The sequence below is a fragment of the Peromyscus maniculatus genome, chromosome 20 (assembly GCF_049852395.1).
Source record: "Peromyscus maniculatus bairdii isolate BWxNUB_F1_BW_parent chromosome 20, HU_Pman_BW_mat_3.1, whole genome shotgun sequence".
In the NCBI taxonomy this organism is placed as follows: domain Eukaryota; kingdom Metazoa; phylum Chordata; class Mammalia; order Rodentia; family Cricetidae; genus Peromyscus; species Peromyscus maniculatus.
This window is the reverse complement of record NC_134871.1, coordinates 68,875,481-68,894,842: the sequence shown is the minus strand read 5'-3', so window position 1 is coordinate 68,894,842 and position 19,362 is coordinate 68,875,481. Positions and strand designations below refer to the sequence as shown.

The 19,362-nt window shown below is 46.2% G+C and overlaps 1 protein-coding gene across 1 annotated transcript in view; it reads right to left on the bottom strand.

The window, feature by feature from the left end:
- Positions 1–890: 890 nt before the first annotated feature.
- Positions 891–19,362, bottom strand: part of Spats2 (spermatogenesis associated serine rich 2) — a 73,269-nt gene continuing 54,797 nt past the window's right edge. Inside the window, exons 9-13 of the mRNA XM_006974398.4 lie at positions 14,150–14,208; positions 8,548–8,657; positions 5,934–6,036; positions 3,633–3,847; positions 891–2,065 (exon numbers count right to left, since the gene is read on the bottom strand). Of these exons, the coding sequence (XP_006974460.1) occupies positions 1,757–2,065; positions 3,633–3,847; positions 5,934–6,036; positions 8,548–8,657; positions 14,150–14,208 (796 nt within the window). The 3' untranslated portion in view covers positions 891–1,756. The remainder of the gene's footprint in view (positions 2,066–3,632; positions 3,848–5,933; positions 6,037–8,547; positions 8,658–14,149; positions 14,209–19,362) is intronic.

The following is a 19,362-nucleotide window of genomic DNA, read 5'->3' as shown; positions in this document are numbered from 1 at the left end:
AAGGGGAGATGGCTGGAGAGGTGGCTCAGAGGTTAAGAGCACTGGCTGATTTTCCAGAGGTCCTGAGTTCAATTCCCAGCAACCACAGGGTGGCTCACAACCATCGGTAATGAGATCTGGTGACCTTTTCAGGCCTGCAGGCATACATGCGGGCAGAACACTGTATACATGAAAAAGAAAACAAAATCAGGGAGGGATTCTCTCTCAGTCCTTCGGGTCATTTTAGTCTCTGGGTTCCTGTAGTATAAAGCAGATCATCAGGAAAGGAGGGTTCTCCTGAGCCCGGGAGGTGCAGCGGTCAGTCCTTGGAAAAGGACGTCTACGGGACCTATGACTGCCATTTTCTTGACTACAAGTCAGTCTCATTCTCAGCACCTCCCTCTCCCTCCTCCTCTCCCTCCCTGCCATCCTGAACTCAGCCCCTGAGAGCCAGGGAGGCCCTGAGGCAGCAGAACCCAGGCTTGAGGGACACAGGCTGGAGGAAGGACGCTGCTCTCACCAGACAGGGGTGAGGTAGTGGACGCATCTGGCACCAGCGCCACCTGCTCCTGCAGGAGCTCAATCACACCGTTATTCACTGCTCCCGTCAAGGGGCGGGGTTGGCGAGGGGCACCACCGTAACCTTCAGCTGCCCGGCAGAGTGGCTGGCAGCTGGGGGGTCTCTGCTCTCAAAGTCAGTACTCCCTCGCCAAGGAGCCTTTCCTACAGGGAACAGCTGCACTTGCTCATCCTGGCTTCCATGGTTCAATTTGGTTCTAAAACTAGGCACCAAGGGACAACTGACTTGGGAATCATCGTCATTTAAGCCCAGAACAAACTGTCCGAGTGACTTCTCCCCGAGAGGCTCAGAGAGAGATGCTGAAGTCACTTGCCGCTGTGAAACACAGGAAGATGGATGAGGTTGCTTTTATTTATTCTCCTATAAAGATGGCCGCACCCACTGTGCTGGGTAACCTCAGGTGAACACTAATTATGACCAGAGACTGGTCCTAGCCGGATTCGGGGAAGGGGGAACAACAAAAACCTCCAAACACTCAAACAAAGGAAAAACATTTTTTTCTTTTAAGAACTTCAAATGCTACTTTCCCATCGACTTCCTTAGACTGGGCTGCAGCCCGAGGGGGAGGAGCCAAGGCTTTGGGCATGTTGAAGACACTGCAGTTTAGGGTACAGTGCCAAGCACGGGACTGAAACCGGTTTGCGTCGGATCTCAGGCACATTCCAAACAGAGGCAGCTTCTCAAGCGTCCCTAGTGCTCTCCCCTCTTCACAAACTCACGTCGATTTCCCTTTTCTGGCTGATGCAGTATAAAGTCCCCTCCTCGCTGCCCCTGCTCAGGTGACATTGCGGGGGAGCCTGGCAGCACCTGTGGCATCTGCTTCGCATGGAGAGGTGACAGACTAGTGCTGACATCCTCCTAAGACAGCCTCTGGGGTGGGCGTGCGGAGTAAGGCTCTTCAGGCAGCTGGAAGACAGGCGCACTGGAGAAAGACCGCTTACCCCTGGGAAACCGACAGCAGTTCTCCTGGGTCCTGGTGAAATGGCCGAACGAGTCAGTCCACATCACCAGGAAAGACCAAGGAAAAACAGCTTTCCCTCAAAAAACAGTGAGAGAAGAAGCCACACCTAGTTAGGATGGCCCGAAGTGATACGCATACATTTCTTTTTGTTATTATGTCTAAGTGTACATCTCCTAAAGTCCAGTTACTAGGTTGAACTGAATGGGACAGAAGAGAGAGGCCAACTGGAATTTCCCTCACGAGTTCACGGCTTCGGCCTGAGAGGTCCTCGGTTTGCGCTGGGGGAGCCCCTTTTTGAACGAAGGCTTGGGTGGACTAGGCACGGCGCTGGCTCCAATCCCATTGGTCCCTGCAGAGTAAGCGGGGCTCCATTCGGAGTTTCCTGGGGCCTGAGGTGGAGTACTCTGATACCGGGACCCCGATGAATACCACGAGCTGTTTCTGTAACGACCCACACTGTCATGCCGCCCTTGGTTTGTGGGGTCAGTGGTCTTTTGGTTTTGTGGCTTGTAGCCTTGTCCTCCTCGCCTGTTGCCTGGAAATACCTACAGATAAAAAAGTACAATGTTCACGGTGCCCTGTTGTCATCATGTCTGATCTCCCTGCCCACACCTTCCCTGCTGAGGAGGGAGGCCTGCCTCTTTAAACGCGTACAGGAAGGACGCGAACACAGAAGAGTCACGGGCTCTGAGTCCGACAAGTGTTTGATCACATAGATCCCAAGCCACCTATAATGACATGAGCACGTGTGTGGTGTTTGAATGTAACTGTCCCCGTAACCTCATAGGGAAGTGGCACTTTTAGGAGGTGTGGCTTTGTTGGAGGAAGTGTGTCACTGTGGAGGCAGGCTCATATATGCTCAAGCCACACCCAGTGCCTCAAACTACTTCCTGTTGCCTTTGTGGCGAGATGTAGGACTCTCAGCTCCTTCTCCAGTGCCATGTCTGCCTGCAGGCCACCATTCTACCATGATAATGGATGAAACCCCTGAAACTGTAAGTGAGCCACCCCAATTAAATGTTTTTCCATTATACGAGTTGCTATGTGGCTCACAACCATATATAATAGGATCTGATGCCCCCTGCCAGCAAGCAAAGTGCTCATACATAAAATATAGATGAAATTAAAAAAAAAAAAAGTTGCCATGGTCATGGTGTCTCTTCACAGCAACAGAAACCCCAACTAAGACAGAAGTTGGTACCAGGGACGGCGTATTTCTGTGATGGACCTGACCATGTTTTGGTTTGAAGGAATATGGATCTTGGGACCGTGGATTAGGAAAACAGTTGAATGCTGTAAGTGCTGCTGAATGGGCCTCCTAGTCGGAGCACGGAGGATCTGCCTGTGGGGGCTGGCTCAAGACGTTTCGTATGTTACCTAGAGCGCATTCTTATGATATTTTGGTGAGGAAGGTGGCTGCTTTTTGCCCTTGTCTGAAGAGTCTGGTTTTGGATTAATTCCGTTGCCAGAGGAAGCCCTGAAACACACCTGGCCTAACAGGTGTGAGCAGATGGCCGTCTGCTTCGCTGTGTATTACAAGCTGCAGATCACACCACGCGGCTGTGAGTTAGCACACCTTTCACACTACAGTCCAGGAAGCTCAGAGGATTGGCTTTTTTTAACGTTCCAACTCCAGTGTTCTATCCGTTGTGCAGAACTGGTGACAGACTGCTCGTGTTTGGCTTTCAAACCAAGGGAACCAGACTCTGGATCACTCTCCCGCTTTCTAGAGTCTGCTCACCCCACCAGGCTCACTTCTTCTTTCCCCGACATGCTCACACTGGGTTTCTTGAGTCTTGCAGCTTTCAGATGCATGGTGGGGAACTTGACACTTGAACTGCTTGTCCATCTGGAGATGGGTGTACAACTCCCAGTGTGACCAACTACCAGACGGTACGACCCACAACAAACTGCCAACAAACCAAAGGCAGCTCTCTGAGGCAACAGGCCGTCTCAACTGGCTGGTGGTTTGGATACCATCTCAAATGCTTTCTTGGGAACTAATGGAGCCGAGATGGAACGGGACTAGAGAGGAAGGCAATGCAATGAGCTATCAGCACTTAAACACAACAACCAGGTGTCCCCTGACATGGTCGGTATGAAAGACATTACCTCCCGATGAGCCTGGCAGGGCCTGTCACTGGGGTTTGTCACGGCTGCTGAAGTCTCTCCTGGGGCACAGTTTCTCTTGTTAGCACCTGGAAGGCTGGGGACAGAGGCACACGGCGAAGAGGAAGCAGCAGGACCATCACCCGGGCCACTCAAGGACATGGACACCACTGAGCTGCATCGAGATCTGCTTGAATAGCTGTTCTTTGGATGGGACACTGAAACAGACACATGAGGACTATGTTGTGGTCACATGATGCATTTCACAGTGAGCAGTTTCAGGAAGAGAAGCTGGCGTATCGACTCACTGGGTAAAAGCACTTGCTGCAGTTTGAAGCCCAGAACCCATGTCGAGAAGAGAGAGAATCTACTTCACAAAGTTCTCCTGACTTTCACACTTGCATTGTGGCAAGCCACACCTTCCCACTAATAACAAATGTTTTAAAATGGTCCACCTGGCCGGGTGGCGGTGGCGGTGGTGGCGGCGGCGGCGGCGGCGGCGGCGCATGCCTTTAATTCCAGCACTCGGGAGGCAGAGGCAGGTGGATCTCTGTGAGTTCAAGGCCAGCCTGGTCTACATAGTGAGTTCCAGGACAGCTAGGGCTACACAGAGAAACCCTGTCTCAAAAAAGAAAAAAAGGAAAAACAAAAACAAAAACAGTCCATGTAATGGCCATAAGGAAAACCTATAAAATGGCTACCAAGAAGGAAAGAAAGGAAGCCTCCTCCTCCCAAACCCAAGGCTCGTGCAGAATTTTGAGACAAGAGGACAGGCTCAGATCAAACCACACCCACCCTCCACTGATGTTTCTCAGCATCCTCTCAACTCCTGGCTGTAGTGCCAGCAGAGTAAACCTGGGGACCACAGGCCAGGCTCTATGTCCTACAGGGCAGATTTTACAAAGAAAGAGAGATGTAAACAAGCAAATCTCTGCTAAAGCCTTTTTTTAAAAATGAATGATGTAAGGGAAAGATAATCAAGGTCAGTTAATTATAGACAGAACCCGTCTTTACAACAAACACTTATCTCAACAAATTTCTTTCTGCAAAATAACCCCAAATTCAATATTCCAATATAACTGAAAAATATTATTATTCAGTTCAAATGTCCTCAGATATCATAGTTTGAAGCACTCCGATTTCTTCTTGGGCTAGGACAGGTTAACAGTCATTGCTCTCTTTTTTGTTTTGTTCTGTAGTGCTGGGGAGCAAACCCAGGCTAGGCAAGTGCTCCCCACTCCCCACCCCCAGTCTCAACACTGATTTCATCCTGAGAGGAAGAAGAAGGTAGTAAGTTCAGAGCCTGATCTGTTATTAATGTATGCCTCCATACTCTCTTTGAGGCACTGTATCCCCTCCCACTTAAAAAACATTTTTATTTTGGGTGTGTGTTTAGCTTGAATGTATGTATGTGAACCATATACATGCCTGGTGCCCATGAAGGTCAAAAGAAAACACTGAATCCCTTGGAACAGGAGTTAAGGATGGTTGTGTACTACCCTGTAGGTATCAGGAACTGAACTCAGGTCCTTTGTAAGAGCAATAAGTGATCTTAAGCACCGAGTCATCTCTCCAGCCCCAGAGAGACTTATTTTTATTTATGTTTGTGTATTATGTGTCTGTGTGTGTACAAGTGCCCACAGAGGCCAGAGGAGGGACCACTGGGGCTAGAGTTATGAGTGGCCATGAGGCATCCCATGTGGGTTGTGGGAACTGAACTCTGGTCCTCTGGAGCAGTCCTTTCAACCCCTGAGCTATCTTTCCAGCCCCAGCTCTTTCCCACTTTTAATGCTATTACTTAAGGCCTATTATGTGCCCAGCAAGGCAGGAATTACGGTCTGTTTGAAGAAGAGTAAAATGATGTCCAGAATATCAATGCTGAAGCCAAGAGTCACCTCCGTCTGACTCCTGAGACCCCTGCTCTTCACACTACCACACACCTCTCAACTCAGTAGAAAATAAGGACAAAGTACTCTGCTGGGTGTTGGAGAACAGGTCTATATTCCCAGCACCTGAAAGTTGGAGGCATGAGATTGGAAGTTTAAGGCCAGCCTTGGAGACTCAACAAGGCTGTAGCTAGTCTGGGCTCCAAAAAAACCCAACAAGGGTTACTTCAGGACTGTCAAATACTAACTAGTCTTTAGAGTTCCAAGTCCTTGCAGCCCCAGACTCCTAAGTGTCCCAGTGACTTTTCACACAAGTCAAGAGGAACTTCGAGCTCACAGAGGAGGCAGTCAGCACGCCTGCCCACCACCAGGACAGTCTCCTCGGCATTCTAGTGTCCAGAATTTCTCACCCTCTCACCTTGTCCAAATGAATCGATACTCTGTTTCAGAGTCTCCACATCACAGGTGAACCGGGCTACCCTTCCAAGATCTTCATCATATTTCCGCTCACTAACAAAGTGCTGGAGAAAAGACAGAAAAGCTTCCAGGTAAGAGACGTACTCAGAACCAAAACCACACACAAGTGAAGAGTATTATCTTTAATTGTCTCATTTCTACTGCTTCAAAGTTTGCTAAAGGACCACTCTATTACCAGTGCTGGGTAATCAGACAAATACATTCATTTTTAAGAGTCCTAAGATAAGCCTGATAGTTTTATGAAATGTTATTAATGGCCAACACCCAATGGTATAACCCCAAGGAATAGTAAGGAAGGAGAGAAAAAAGAATTTATAGCAAAGGATCATCTTCCCCCTGGGCTAGTCTCCACAATTCCATTCTGCACTGAAGCAGAGGCGGCCAGAGTGACCATAAGCTCCGACACTGATCCCGTTTAGTAGACGGTTTGTTATCCTCTAGCAGGATCCACTGAGAACAGACGCTTGGTCTCCTGATCAAACAGGATTTCAGAGTCTCTGAAATAGGAGCATTTTCTTGAGATGGAAAACCACTCATGTGGAAAGGCAACTCTGGAAATGAGACATTTATGCTGCAAGTGATTTAATCCTTTTCTTCTAAAGGCAGACTGAGGTGAGAAGTAACCAGCCCCTTGGGTCAAAAGCTGACTACATACACTATGGAAACTATGGGATGAGAAACATGTCCAGAATGAAGCACTTCTAGGATCTATTAAGTCAACCATGTCTAGGTGGCCGGGATCACTCCCCCCCACCCCCACACACCAGATAAGTAGACGAGAAAGGAAAGTTAAGAGCTCAGAGACAATGTGCAACTGAACTCCTCCTCAGACCTCCTAACCGGGGTAGTCTACTCCCACTTCAAATGCATCAGAATTCTTGGAATGCATCCAGAAATACCAACAGGGAAAGAAGAGAGAAGAATTACCCTGAGACTTGACATCTAAAAATTGTGAATACACTGCAGCTCAGGAAGGCGTGCAGGCCTCCTGTAATGGCGCTTTCCGATACGGAGGAGCTGTCTGGTATTAATTCCGAAACAAACTCTAGGTTTGTTGAGCCAGAGCCGTAACAGCAATGACAGATGTACAATGATCTGGAACTGAGACATTCAAACTGCACAGCATCCACCTCAGTACGTTACCAGCGTGGAGAGAAGCAGGTCCTTAGTCAGCCTGCAGACATATTTCTAGAAACCTTTCAGCCTCGTAGGAAGGAGAACAGATGAAGCCTATGGGCGCCAGAATTCCCATCTAATTACAAAGGGATTTCTGGTTTCTCCAGACAGCTGAATGAGACTGACTGGCATCATGAGGGAAATGTTCTATAAAATTCTGTAATGTGCTGTTAGTTAACAGGAAATAGTGACTTTAAACCTCCTTCTTTGGCTTTTATCCCAATCGTTTCTCAGGGGAAGTGAGGGACAAGGTTTGTATGAGTGCTGTAAAAAACGGTGCCTGATGCCCGATGCCTGGAAGGCTCAGGGTTACCTCACACCTGTGTCTGGGCTTTCTTCGGGCCCTTGTGAGCCTCACGGGAAGCATTCCTCTCAAATATGTCAATGAAGTTCACGTGTTCATAAGAGCAGAGGTGAAAGCTTAGGAACGGAAAAGGTCATCTCCCACTCCTTGCTCAAAAAGCTTTCTGTTTATAAACAATGATTTAGAACACACTGTCTATGGGTACCTACAAATAATCCAGCTTCTCTTAGGGTCACACGCTTAGTCTTAGAAATACACTTTTTTTTTGTTTGTTTTGTTTTTTTTTGGTTTTTTGAGACAAGGTTTCTCTGTGTAGCTTTGGAGCCTTTCCTGGAACTCACTCCTGTAGCCCAGGCTGGCCTCGAACTCACAGAGATCCGCCTGCCTCTGCCTCCCAAGTGCTGGGATTAAAGGCGTGTGTCACCAACGCCTGGCTGAAATACATTTTTAAAATTATTTATTTTTATTTTATGTGCAATAAATTTTTGCTTGCCCATATGCATGTGTGCCTGTTGCCCAGGGAGGCCAGAAGAAAACACTGGAGCCCCTGGAACTGGAGTTACAGACAGTTCTGAACCACCACATGAGTGCTGGGAACTGAACCTGGGTCCTCTGGGGAAGCAGTGTTAAGGATTCTAGTATTCATCCTAAAAGTTTGATACGATGTGAAGCAGGCTGCTGAAGTATGGGAATCAGACATGGGGTGGCAAGAACAGGACCGAGGAGAACACAGAGACTCAAGTAAGCCTACTTCTGAAGGCTAAGCAACAGAGGGCGGCCGCTCGGGCTTTGCGGAAAATGGACCTGAAAAACAAGTCAATCTGAGATCCAGCAGTAGGTCCAAGGACGTCAGGGTCCCCTGACAGATGTACTCTGAGGAATGGAGACGTTTCCTAAGACTCCCTACCTAGACAGCTGAGGGAGGACAGAACCATTTAAAGAAACCCAAGTCTGGAAAGGGCCACGCTGGGAAGGGAAGCTCGTGGTTTAGCGGCTGCGGTGCAGCCGTGACTTCTGGAGAGCTGCTGCTCCTGGGAGTCTGCGAAAGGCAGAGAGGAGGAGAAGGGAGTCTCACCTTGATGTCAGCCCTGAGTTCCACCAACTGCTCCTCTGACATGCGGACGGCCACATCTGTCATCTTCTTCAGAACCTCCGCTTTCTTCTGCCGGCCGAGCAGGATCTCCACTGCGGAGGAACAAGGAGCAAGACGCTTATGTATGCTGAGTTAAAGAGATACAGAAGGGCCTACCTGCACACTCGTCCAGAAAACAGAAACACCAAAGAGCTAGTTTCCACCTCAGGGGTCCCTGACGGCAGTCAAGACAAACATTTATGAATAACAAAGATTTCTAAAACCACTTGCCATTTCTCTCGCCTCTTCCTACCCCAATTTTTTTTCCTGAAAAGCATATAAATTAAGACAGAAACATATACATAACATTTGACACAAACTTCATTTTCTCCAGCAAACAGGTACAGCAGCTCAGAGAGCACTGACAGCTTCCTGTGGGAACTCCAATTCTGCCCACGCATGCACAGCACAGACCTCTCTACGTAAGTGGAGTCTACAGAACACACCATCTTCTCTTTATCTCAGCACTGCCAGTCTGCTGTTCAGGTCTCCCTCGGTCATCTACTCTACAGATACACCCCAATGATTTAGCACATCTACTAACGATAGTCCTTACGCTTTAAAGCACCTGTTCCTATGGCTATGGTAAATAACAGACCAAAAAAAAAACAAGGCTCCTCCTCCCATGGACAGTGGGCAGAGAAACCTTAGGAGGCAGAGCTGGGGCTGTCAGATGAATGCCTCAAGCAACATCAGCACCAGGCCAGGGGCTGCTGCTCCTCTCTAGCAAGGCTGTTCTGTGACAGCATTTCACTCTGTAGCCCAGGCTTGTCTGGAACTCACTATGTAGACCAAAGATGGCATGGTAATCCTTTGCCTCAGCCTTCCAAGTACATAAGCCTTGGAACTCTACACATAAGCCATTATGCCCAGCTCTGTCCTGCAAGGTTTGATCTTTTTTTTTAATGTATTTTTATTTTATGTGTACTGGTGTTTTCCCTCATGTCTGTGTGAGCAAGTTGGGTTCCCTGGAACTGGAGTTACAGACAGTTGTGAGCTGCCATGTGGGTGCTGGGAATTGAACCTGGGTCCTCTGGAAGAGAGCAGACAGTGCTCTTAACCACTGAGCCATCTCTCCAGCCCCTGATCATTGTTTTTCTAAGTGAGAATTTTTACTGTAATTATCCTCTTCTCCTCCTCCTCCTCATTCTCCTTCCTCTTCTTCTTCTTCTATCAATGTAACACAGAGGAAGGGACATTTTCTCTTGTTTTAGTTTATGGACCCAATCCACAACACACTGTATCAGGGCCTGATGAGAGCTTTAGGTATTCAGAGGATGTGGCCTTTCAGACAAAAGGACTAACCATTAGGTTTCGGAGGCTTTGCCATGGAGAGAAAACTGGGGATATATTTATCCCACTTACTTAATAAATAATTTTTAGCTTTTTACTTTATAAACATAAACACATATGTCTGTGCACTATGCTCATGCTCTCAGAGGCCCCAAGAGTCACTGCATTCCTTGGAACTGGAATTAACAGACAGTTGTGAGCCACATGTGGGTGCTGGGAATTAGAGCCATGTCCTTTGCAAGAGTAGCCAGTGCTATTAACTGCTGAGCCACCTCTCCAGCCCCAAAAGATGTGTTTATTTTGAAATAAAGAGGGTCACTGGCAGCTGAAGCAGAGAACTGTGGCAAAGTCTGTTAGTCAAGTGAACATACATGCCCCTTCTCCTTGTCTTCCTCTCAAAAGGGCAATGGTAAGCTAGGTACGCTGACTCATGCCTGCAATCTGAACATTTGGGCAACCGAGGAAGGATTGTGATTTCAAGGCTAACCTGGGCCACATACTGAGTTCCAGGCTGGCCTCGCTACACAGCAAGATCCTGTCTTAAGAAGTCAAACCAAATTAACCAAACCAAAATAAAAATGTTGAATACCAATGTTCTTAGGTAAAAACCAATGTATTCAATAGTTCAGTGTTCAGCCACAGGTACGAGCAGAGACCCCAGGGTGGGGCACACCGGGAGGCTCGAGTTTAAAGCAGTGGAAAGAATCCTGTAATGTTTACTCCTCCCTTCCTGAATCCTTATGCGTTATCTTCGGAGAAGAACACACTGTAAGGATGGTGAAGTGAGAGGACAGAGGAGCCGGGTCCCCAGTGTCACGTTAGAGACGCCCTGCTAAGGGTGACTGACTCTCTCTGGACGTCTTCACAGGAGAAGAGTAACACGTTTACTTAGGTCACCACCGTATGCAGTCACTCCACACCTAACCGACACCACACACAAGAGCTCAGCCAATGAAGCGCTTGCCCGGTAAGCATGAAGATCTGGTTAAATCCCGAGACCTGAAGAAAGCCAGGCGCAATGCCCGTGCACAGGGAGGCCAGATGAGAACCTTGGGTGTCGTTCCAGACACCAACCACTTCTTTTCTCTTCTTTTTCCTTTTTTAGTTCTTTTCCAGACAGGGTTTTTCTGTGTAGCCCTGGCTATCCTGGAACTCATTCTGTAGCCCAGGCTGGCCTTGAACTCAGATCTGCCTGCCTCTGCCTCCCCAGTGCTGGGATTACAGGTGTGCGCCACCACTGAGAGGCCAACCACTTTTTTCCTCAAGGTCCCTCATTGGCCTAGAAGTCAATGGGTAGGTGACATGGGCTGCCAGCGGGTGACAGGGTGTCATAGCATGTGCCACTACAGCAGTGAGTAATGTGGTTCTGGAGCCCAAACCTGAGCCGTCTCCCACTGGTGACTGAGCCGTCTCCCCTTGATGACTGAGCGGTCTCCCCTTGATGACTGAGCCGTCTCCCCTTGATGACTGAGCCGTCTCCCCTTGATGACTGAGCCATCTCCCGCTGGTGACCGAGCCGTCTTCCAAGCCAACACTTCCTCTCACTCCTTCTTTCTGTCTGGGTTTGTTTGTACGCATATGAGGGTTTGCCCACATGTATGCCTGTGGAAAACGTGTGCCTAGTGCCTCCGGAGACCAGAAGATGGAGCTCATATTGCCCTGGAACTGGAGCTCCAGTCAGCTGTGAGCCGTCCTGTGGGTGCTGGGAATGAGCTCTGGTCTTTGTCAAGATCAAGCACTCTTAGGCGCCGAGCCAGCTCACCAGCCCAACACTGACCTTCTCACAGCTACAAAAGATCTGTTGGTCTGGCTCCCAAGATGAACGCTCACCTGTCATTCACATCAACCTCAGTTCTCAACCTCCAGCATTCTGGGGTTTTAATGCAAAATTATAGATTTCAAGATGGAGAAAATACATTTAGTAAGGATTTCAATTTTTTAAATTTAGTTTTATACGTGGGAGTGTTTAGCTTGCATACATGCCTGTGTACCATGTGCATGCAGTGCCTCAAGAGGTCAGAAGGGGGCCTGGGAACCCTGGAACTGAAGTTACTGGGAGACAAGGTGCATGTCAGTGCTAGGAATTGAACCCGGGTCCTCTGGAAGAGCAACCAGTGCTCTTAACCATTGAGCTCTCTCTCCAGTCCCTCAATAAACACTTCCATACACATCATTTGACTTGGAAAACCAAATTAGGGCTGAAAAAATGGCTCAGCAGTTAAGAACACTGGCTGGTTGCAGAAGACCCAGGTTTTAGTCCCAGCACCCACATCATGGCTTACTCTGTAATTCCAGTTCCAGATTTCTGAGGCCTTCTTCTGGCCTCCCTGGGCACAAGGCACCCATGTGATGGAGCATAAATATATACATATATTTATGGAGCTCATGTTTTAGCTAGACTGGCTGGGACAGTGCGCCCTTGAGATCTACTTGACTCTGGCCCAGTCCTGGGTTCCAGACCCAGGCCCCACACTCAGCTTTCAGGTGGGTACCGGGGTCTGAACTCAGTGCCTCCTGCTTGTGCAGCAAGCCCTTCCTCACCCCACAGCTCACCTCTCCAGCCACCTTCCACCTCACTGTTTGACACAGGGTCTCTCACTGGGATCCAGGCCGCACCAACTGGCTGCATTGCCTGGCCACTAAGTTCCAGGCATCTGTTTCCTCTTCTCCAGAGCTGGGGTTACAGATGTGTGCCATCATGCCCAGCTTTTAATGAGGCTACTGGTGCTTCTAACGCATGTTCATGCTAGAACAACAAGAACCTTACAGACTAAGCCATCTTCCTAACTCCCTAAAAGACACACACACTTGTTTGTAGGTATATATATTTATGTATGTAGTATCCCTATTCTTACTAGTTTGAGGTTAGGTTAAAAGAAACAACCTTCTGGGCTGGAGAGATGGCTCAGAGGTTAAGAGCACCAACTGCTCTTCCAGAGGTCCTGAGTTCAATTCCCAGCAACCACATGGTGGCTCATAGCCATCTGTAATGAGATCTGGCATCCTCTTTCCTGTACATAATAAATAAATCTTAAAAAAAAGAAAAAAACCTTTCTAAGTAAGTGTGGTGTTCAATGCATAAAGATCAATCCACCACGGCCCAGTGGAATGGCTCAGAGGGTGAAGTACCAGCCATGCAAACCCGACAACCTGAGGCCGATCCCTGAATCCCATGGCGGAAGAAAGAACCAATTCCTTAAAGCTTTTTTTTTTTTTTTTTTTTGTTTTGTTTTTTTTTCAAGACAGGGTTTCTTTGTGTAGCTTTGCGCCTTTCCTGGCCTTAAAGCTTTCTCATGACCTCCACACTGTGCTGCACACCTGCACTCAAAAAACCACAACCACACAAATGACCCAAGTTAGACTTCATTCCTCCAGAGTCTATTTTAATAAGCATTCATGGCATCTTGAATGCCCCTCCCCTACTCGCTGATTACAGACACTGAATGAGAATTATCCTAAAATGGAAAAAAGAAAGAAATTCCCTGACAGCAGATGACAAGAACACACTCAACTGTAGGAGGTGTGGTGATGTATCCTCTGAATATCCTAATGTTTTAGCTTTATCAAAAACAAAAGAACAAAACAAAACCCAGAGAACCATCTACTCACTAGAAAGAAAAGGTAAACAAAAGGAAGCCCAGGCACCTGCAGGCGCTTTATTTTCCTAAGGTCGATGCTATGGCAGCAACACCATGACACAGTATTTGTAGATTAAATTCTACATTGAGGGGCTGGAGAGATGGCTCAGAGGTTAAGAGCCCTGGCTGCTCTTCCAGAGGTCCTGAGTTCAATTCCCAGCAACCACATGGTGGCTCACAGCCATCTGTAATGAGATCTGGTGCCCTCTTCTGGCATGCAAGACAGAACACTGTATATATATAATAAAGAAATAAATCTTAAAAAAAAAAAATTCTACATTGAGAATGCTAAAAATCTGGGGGAAAAATGTAAAAGATTCTTACCAAGAAGTAATATGTCAGCACAATACAACTGCTAAAAACTGACTAATTAAATTTATAAACTCATTTTTTGTAGTACTTAATACATAAACTATAAATGTTCATTCTAAACTCTGACAGAGAGGCAGCAACATATTGTCTGTATTGATAATAGTTTTTTTCAAGTCACTATGTAAACCAGGCTGTCCTTAAACACCGAGATTGGCCCGTCTCTGCCTTCCAAGTGCTAGCATTAAGGGCATGTGCCACCATGCCCCTGGCTCAGTAATAGCTTTAAATATCAATCGTCTTACTTGCTTCAGCTTTCACTTTGTCCATTTCAGCAAGCAATGCCACTTCTCGATCCATTAAACTAGGGGGAAAAAATGATAAAGAAAAAAGGGTTAGATGAGAAACTCAAATACCAAAATAGTATATAATTAATAAGGGGGAAAGACTAGCACATTTGTTCATAAAGCATACTGCTAAGAAACAATGTATGGACCACATGAAAGTCCAACCTTGTATTCACAACAAAGAATATTTAAAGATTCTCAAGAAAATAAATGGATCCCACTCCAGTTGTTCCATGGAATACAGCGAGCAAGGCATTAGAAATCCAGGTTAGATCCAGCAGATGGCAGTATCAAGTCACACAAAATTTCTCAGTTATGCTAGTGCAAGTACTTATGGAAATTATTTCCATAACTCTTATACTTTGGTTTATCTTTTAAAAATATATGGTCTCACTGTGTATCCTTAACTGGTCTGGAATTCTATGTAGACCAGGCTGGCCTCAGCCTCTCAAATACTGGGATTAAGATGTGCACTTGGTTTATACAATTTGAAAATTTTGCTTCTAATTTTACCAGGCCATAGAAAGTTGTTCAAGATTAGGATCTATATATTTCACATGTGAACACTGTACTGTTGCATCCAGTTCAACGGCACTATAATCCTTAGCATACAGATTAGTCCAAGCTGGTTTCTGATACAAAATTTAGTGATAATCAGAAAAGGTGGAATTAGAAGTTTCTTATAGATTTTTCCCTTCCTCCGTGTTGCAGACCAAGGGCCTTGTGTAAGTGGGGCAAGCACTCTATTTCTGACTTCCTGTTCGTTTCCTGTAGAGCTAAGGGGGGCATGGGGCCTTGTGTGTGCTGGGCTAACACACTCCCAGATCTTGTTTTTGTAAGGCAAAGAAAGTCTTGATGTTATTTAGGCTGACCTTGAACTCATTATTCTTTGGTTTCAGCATCCCAAGTGCTGGGATTACAGGTGTGTGGTATTGTATTCCTCCAAATATTGTGCATGCTAATAAACTTATCTGGGGTCAGAGACAGAGCAGCCACAATATTAAACACAAAGGATAGGCAGTGGTAGCACATGCCTTTAATCCTAGCATTCCAGAGGCAGAAATCCATGTGTTCAAGGATACAGACAGGCATGGTCACTCATCATGCCATTAATCCCAGAAAGCAAGCCTTTAATCCCAGGGAGTGATGGTAGAAAGCAGAAAGGTATATAAGGCGTGAGGACCAGAAACTAGAAGCATTTTGGCTTGGTTAAGCATTTGGCTGGTTAAGCTTTCAGGCTTCTAGCAGCACAGTTCAGATGAGACCCATTCTGGATGAGGACTCAGAGGCCTCCAGTCTGAAAAAACAAGACCAGCTGAGGATCCGGCAAGGTGAGGAAGCTGGGGCTTGTTCTGTCTCTCTGATCTACCAGCACTGACCCCAATAACTGGCCTCGGGTTTGATTTTTATTAATAAGAACTTTTAAGATTCATGCTACACAGGTGTGTGTTATTAATCCTCAGTTTAGTTATTCATAGTTATTGATTTACATGTGTATGTGTATATAGACCGCCAGAATCAGCGGACAGTTCACTCTCTTCTGTCACCGTGTGGGTCCTAGCTCAGGCTGTCAGGTGTGGTGACCCTTCACTATCTGAGTCATTCCATCAACTGGAGATTTCTCCTTCTCAATAAAGTGTGGCAACACACGCCTTTATTCTCAGCATTCTGGAGGCAGAAGCAGGAGGATCTCTGAGTTCAAGGCCAGCCTGGCCTGCAGACTGAATTCCAGGATAGCTAGAGCTACACAGAGAAACCCTGTCTTAAAAAACCAACCAAGCTGGGCAGTGGTGGCGCATACCTTTAATCCCAGCACTTGGGAGGCAGAGCCAGTCGGATCTCTGTGAGTTTGAGGCCAGCCTGGGCTACAGAGTGAGTTCCAGGAAAGTCACAAAGCTACACAGAGAAACCCTGTCTTGAAAAAACAAAAAAAAAAAAAAAACAAAAAAAAAACAAAAAGAAAAAAAGAAAAACCAACTAACCAACCAACCAGTGTATGGCTCTAATGTTAACAGAAATTCTACTCTTCTTTCCGATTGTAAAGGCGATTACACACACACACACACACACACACACACACACACACACACACACACACACATTCAATTTACCTCACTATGTAATTATGTTAGTAAAAAGTTGTTAATACCAAGACTACAGCTGTGAGAAAGACGTCGTATGTGCAGAGCAGGGTCGTTCCTCAAGGAACAAATCCTTCACAGAAAAGTGCCAGAGAACGCCGGTCTGATGATTAAGCACACTAATAAACACACTTGTAACTAAACAAATTTTGGAGGCAAATTAATCCAACAGCACCAGACTGAAGAGAAAAAATGGCGATCCTGAGGTGGCCACACTCTGCTGTGAAACACTTCCCACCGTGGCGGTGTGCTTGAGAACCCCAGAAGCCTTTGGAATACCCCAAAGCCATAACCGGGACAGAAAACTGCCAGGCCTCCAGCTTGACGCTGCCACCGTCCCATTACCAGTTCATCTTAAGACACTCCATGCCTGGAGATGACAAAGTCTTTGCCTTTCAAAAAGCTTAGAAAATATTCATTAAAGATTTCAGAAAATGAGTGTTTCACATCTCATGGTCGTCACTGTGTAAAGAAGAGTTGTGCAGGATGTTTTTCAGCAAATCCAGTTCTATAATGACACTATCAACCCTTCTTGTGGAAATATGAGGGAGTAAATTGTGATGACATTCTTTCCACTGTAACAATGAATGCCATTCACTGGTTTCTTGACTGATTCACTGGTAAGCACAAGAAATAGTACATTGACTAGCAATTCAGTATCAAGAAAATCTCTTACATTCTAAGAGACTTGAACTTTTGCTGGACTTCACAGCCAGATTAATAATACACCTCCAGGTCACTTAAGACTTTAGACTGAGAGCTTGCTGTCTACCCAGTCTGTTTGTTTTGTAACCTGCCTTTAGGAGAAGAATGTGACACCCAACTTTACTAGCCCTGGGCTTCCCAGTAGTCAGCTTTACAACCTAAGTTAATGCATCACTGTAATCTTAAACTATTCTTTCACTCACCTGACCTGGAGTAATGCATGTGTATCATTTGCTGAGAGCAGCAAATGCAGAGGCTGAAAGCAATCTTATAAAATAGATATCCAAGCCGGGCGGTGGTGGCGCACGCCTTTAATCCCAGCACTCGGGAGGCAGAGGCAGGCGGATCTCTGTGAGTTCGAGGCCAGCCTGGTCTCCAAAGCGAGTTCCAGGAAAGGCGCAAAGCTACACAGAGAAACCTTGTCTCGAAAAACAAAAACAAAAAAAAAAATAGATATCCACCATAAATGTTGAACATATTCATGGATAATGTTGAACACATTTGGTTACTGTTTGATTACACACAATGACATTTGTAATACTGTCTGTCATCTGGGTGAGCTGGTGTCAATGACTCAATCCCTTGTAAAACTCTTTTAAAAAAAAAAGATTTCTGTAAAGTATCCTTTATTTCTTCTGCATGTGATGCTTTCTGTACTGTTCAACAGAAGAGAGCAAAGCGCTCTTAGGGACAGACACACATACACACACCTCTTTTTATATATATACTTTTATTATATGAATGTTTTGCCTTGTATGTATGTCTGTTTGTCACATGTGTGCCTGATGACTGTGGAGGTCAGAAGATGACATCAGATCCTGGAACAGGAGTTACAGGCAGAAGTGAGCCACTATGAGGGGGCTGGAAATCAAACCTGGGTCCCCTGAAGGAACCCTGGATTCATCTCTCCAGCTCCCTTGGGCTCACTCTTGATTAAGTGACACCAAGGGCAAGTGCTTTGGTTTCTTTCCTTAATGAGACACCAATCCATTATTAATCACGAATGTGTTTAATCCATGCAACTGACAACATTAAAAAGTTCTTTTACAGCCAGGCGGCGGTGGTGCATGCCTTTAAATCCCAGCACTTGGGAGGCAGCGCCAGGTGGATCTCTGTGAGTTCGAGGTCAGCCTGGTCTACAGAGCAAGATCCAGGACAGGCTCCAAAACTACACAGAGAAACCCTGTCTCGAAAAGAAAACAAAAACAAAAACAAAAAACTTTTACATTTTCTATCAAAGACCAATAAAAATTTAGTAAAGGCTTGTCATCCAAGTCTGAGGACCTGTATTCACCCCACAGAATCCAGGTCCAAGTGCTGGTAACACACACTTCTAACTCCAGGCTGGGGAGACAAGCATTAGTAGATGCCTGGGGCTTGTTGGTCAGTCAATCTAGCTTAATTAGTGAGCTCTATGAGAGCCAGTGAGAGACCCTCCTCAAAAAGAGGTGGATAAAGCTGAGTGTGGCGGTACACACCTTTAGTTCTAGTGCTCTGGAGGCAGAGGCAAGCGGACTTCTATGAGCTCAAGGCCAGCATGGTCTACACAGCAAGTACCAGGCTAGCAAAGGCTACATATTGAGACCATGTCTCAAAAACAAAACAACCCTCCCCCAATCAAAAACATACATACATACATACATACATACATACATACATACATACAAAAGAAGGTGGATGGGGGCTGGAGAGACGACTCGGAGAATAAGAGCACTGGCTGCTTTTGCAGAGGACCCAGGTTCAATTCCCCGAACCCACATGATGGTTCATAACTATGCCAGGAGATCCAATGCCCTCTTCTGATCTCCACAGGCACCAGACGTACATGCAGGCAAAATATTCATACACATAAAATAAATCTAAAACATTTTTTAAAAAGATGGATGGGATTCCTGAGGATGAATCTTGAGGTTGCTTCCTGGCTTCCACATGTATGTGCACACATACACTCTCCCACACACAAACACATAAATGCATTTCAAAGACCAATGAAAAGGAGCAATTACTTCTTTTTGTTTGTCATGTTGCCACGGCAACATCTACTGAACTATCTTGGCGTTGGCTCAGAGTAAACGGGAATGGAAAACAGAGCTTGATCAGTATTTGTAACTTCTCATTAAAGATTCTGCAACTCTTTTAGGTTATGAAAATAAACATTAAAGTTAGTAACACCTCTCACTAAAAGCTCCTGACACAATCGATGGCTTTATGGCTGTAAAGAATGCGCTCTTCTTAGACCATTCATTTTAAGCAAAGAACTCAGGGCAGACTGTTAGGACCTCTGTGATTTCCAAATAGTCCTACCAACAAATACACATAGCCAAT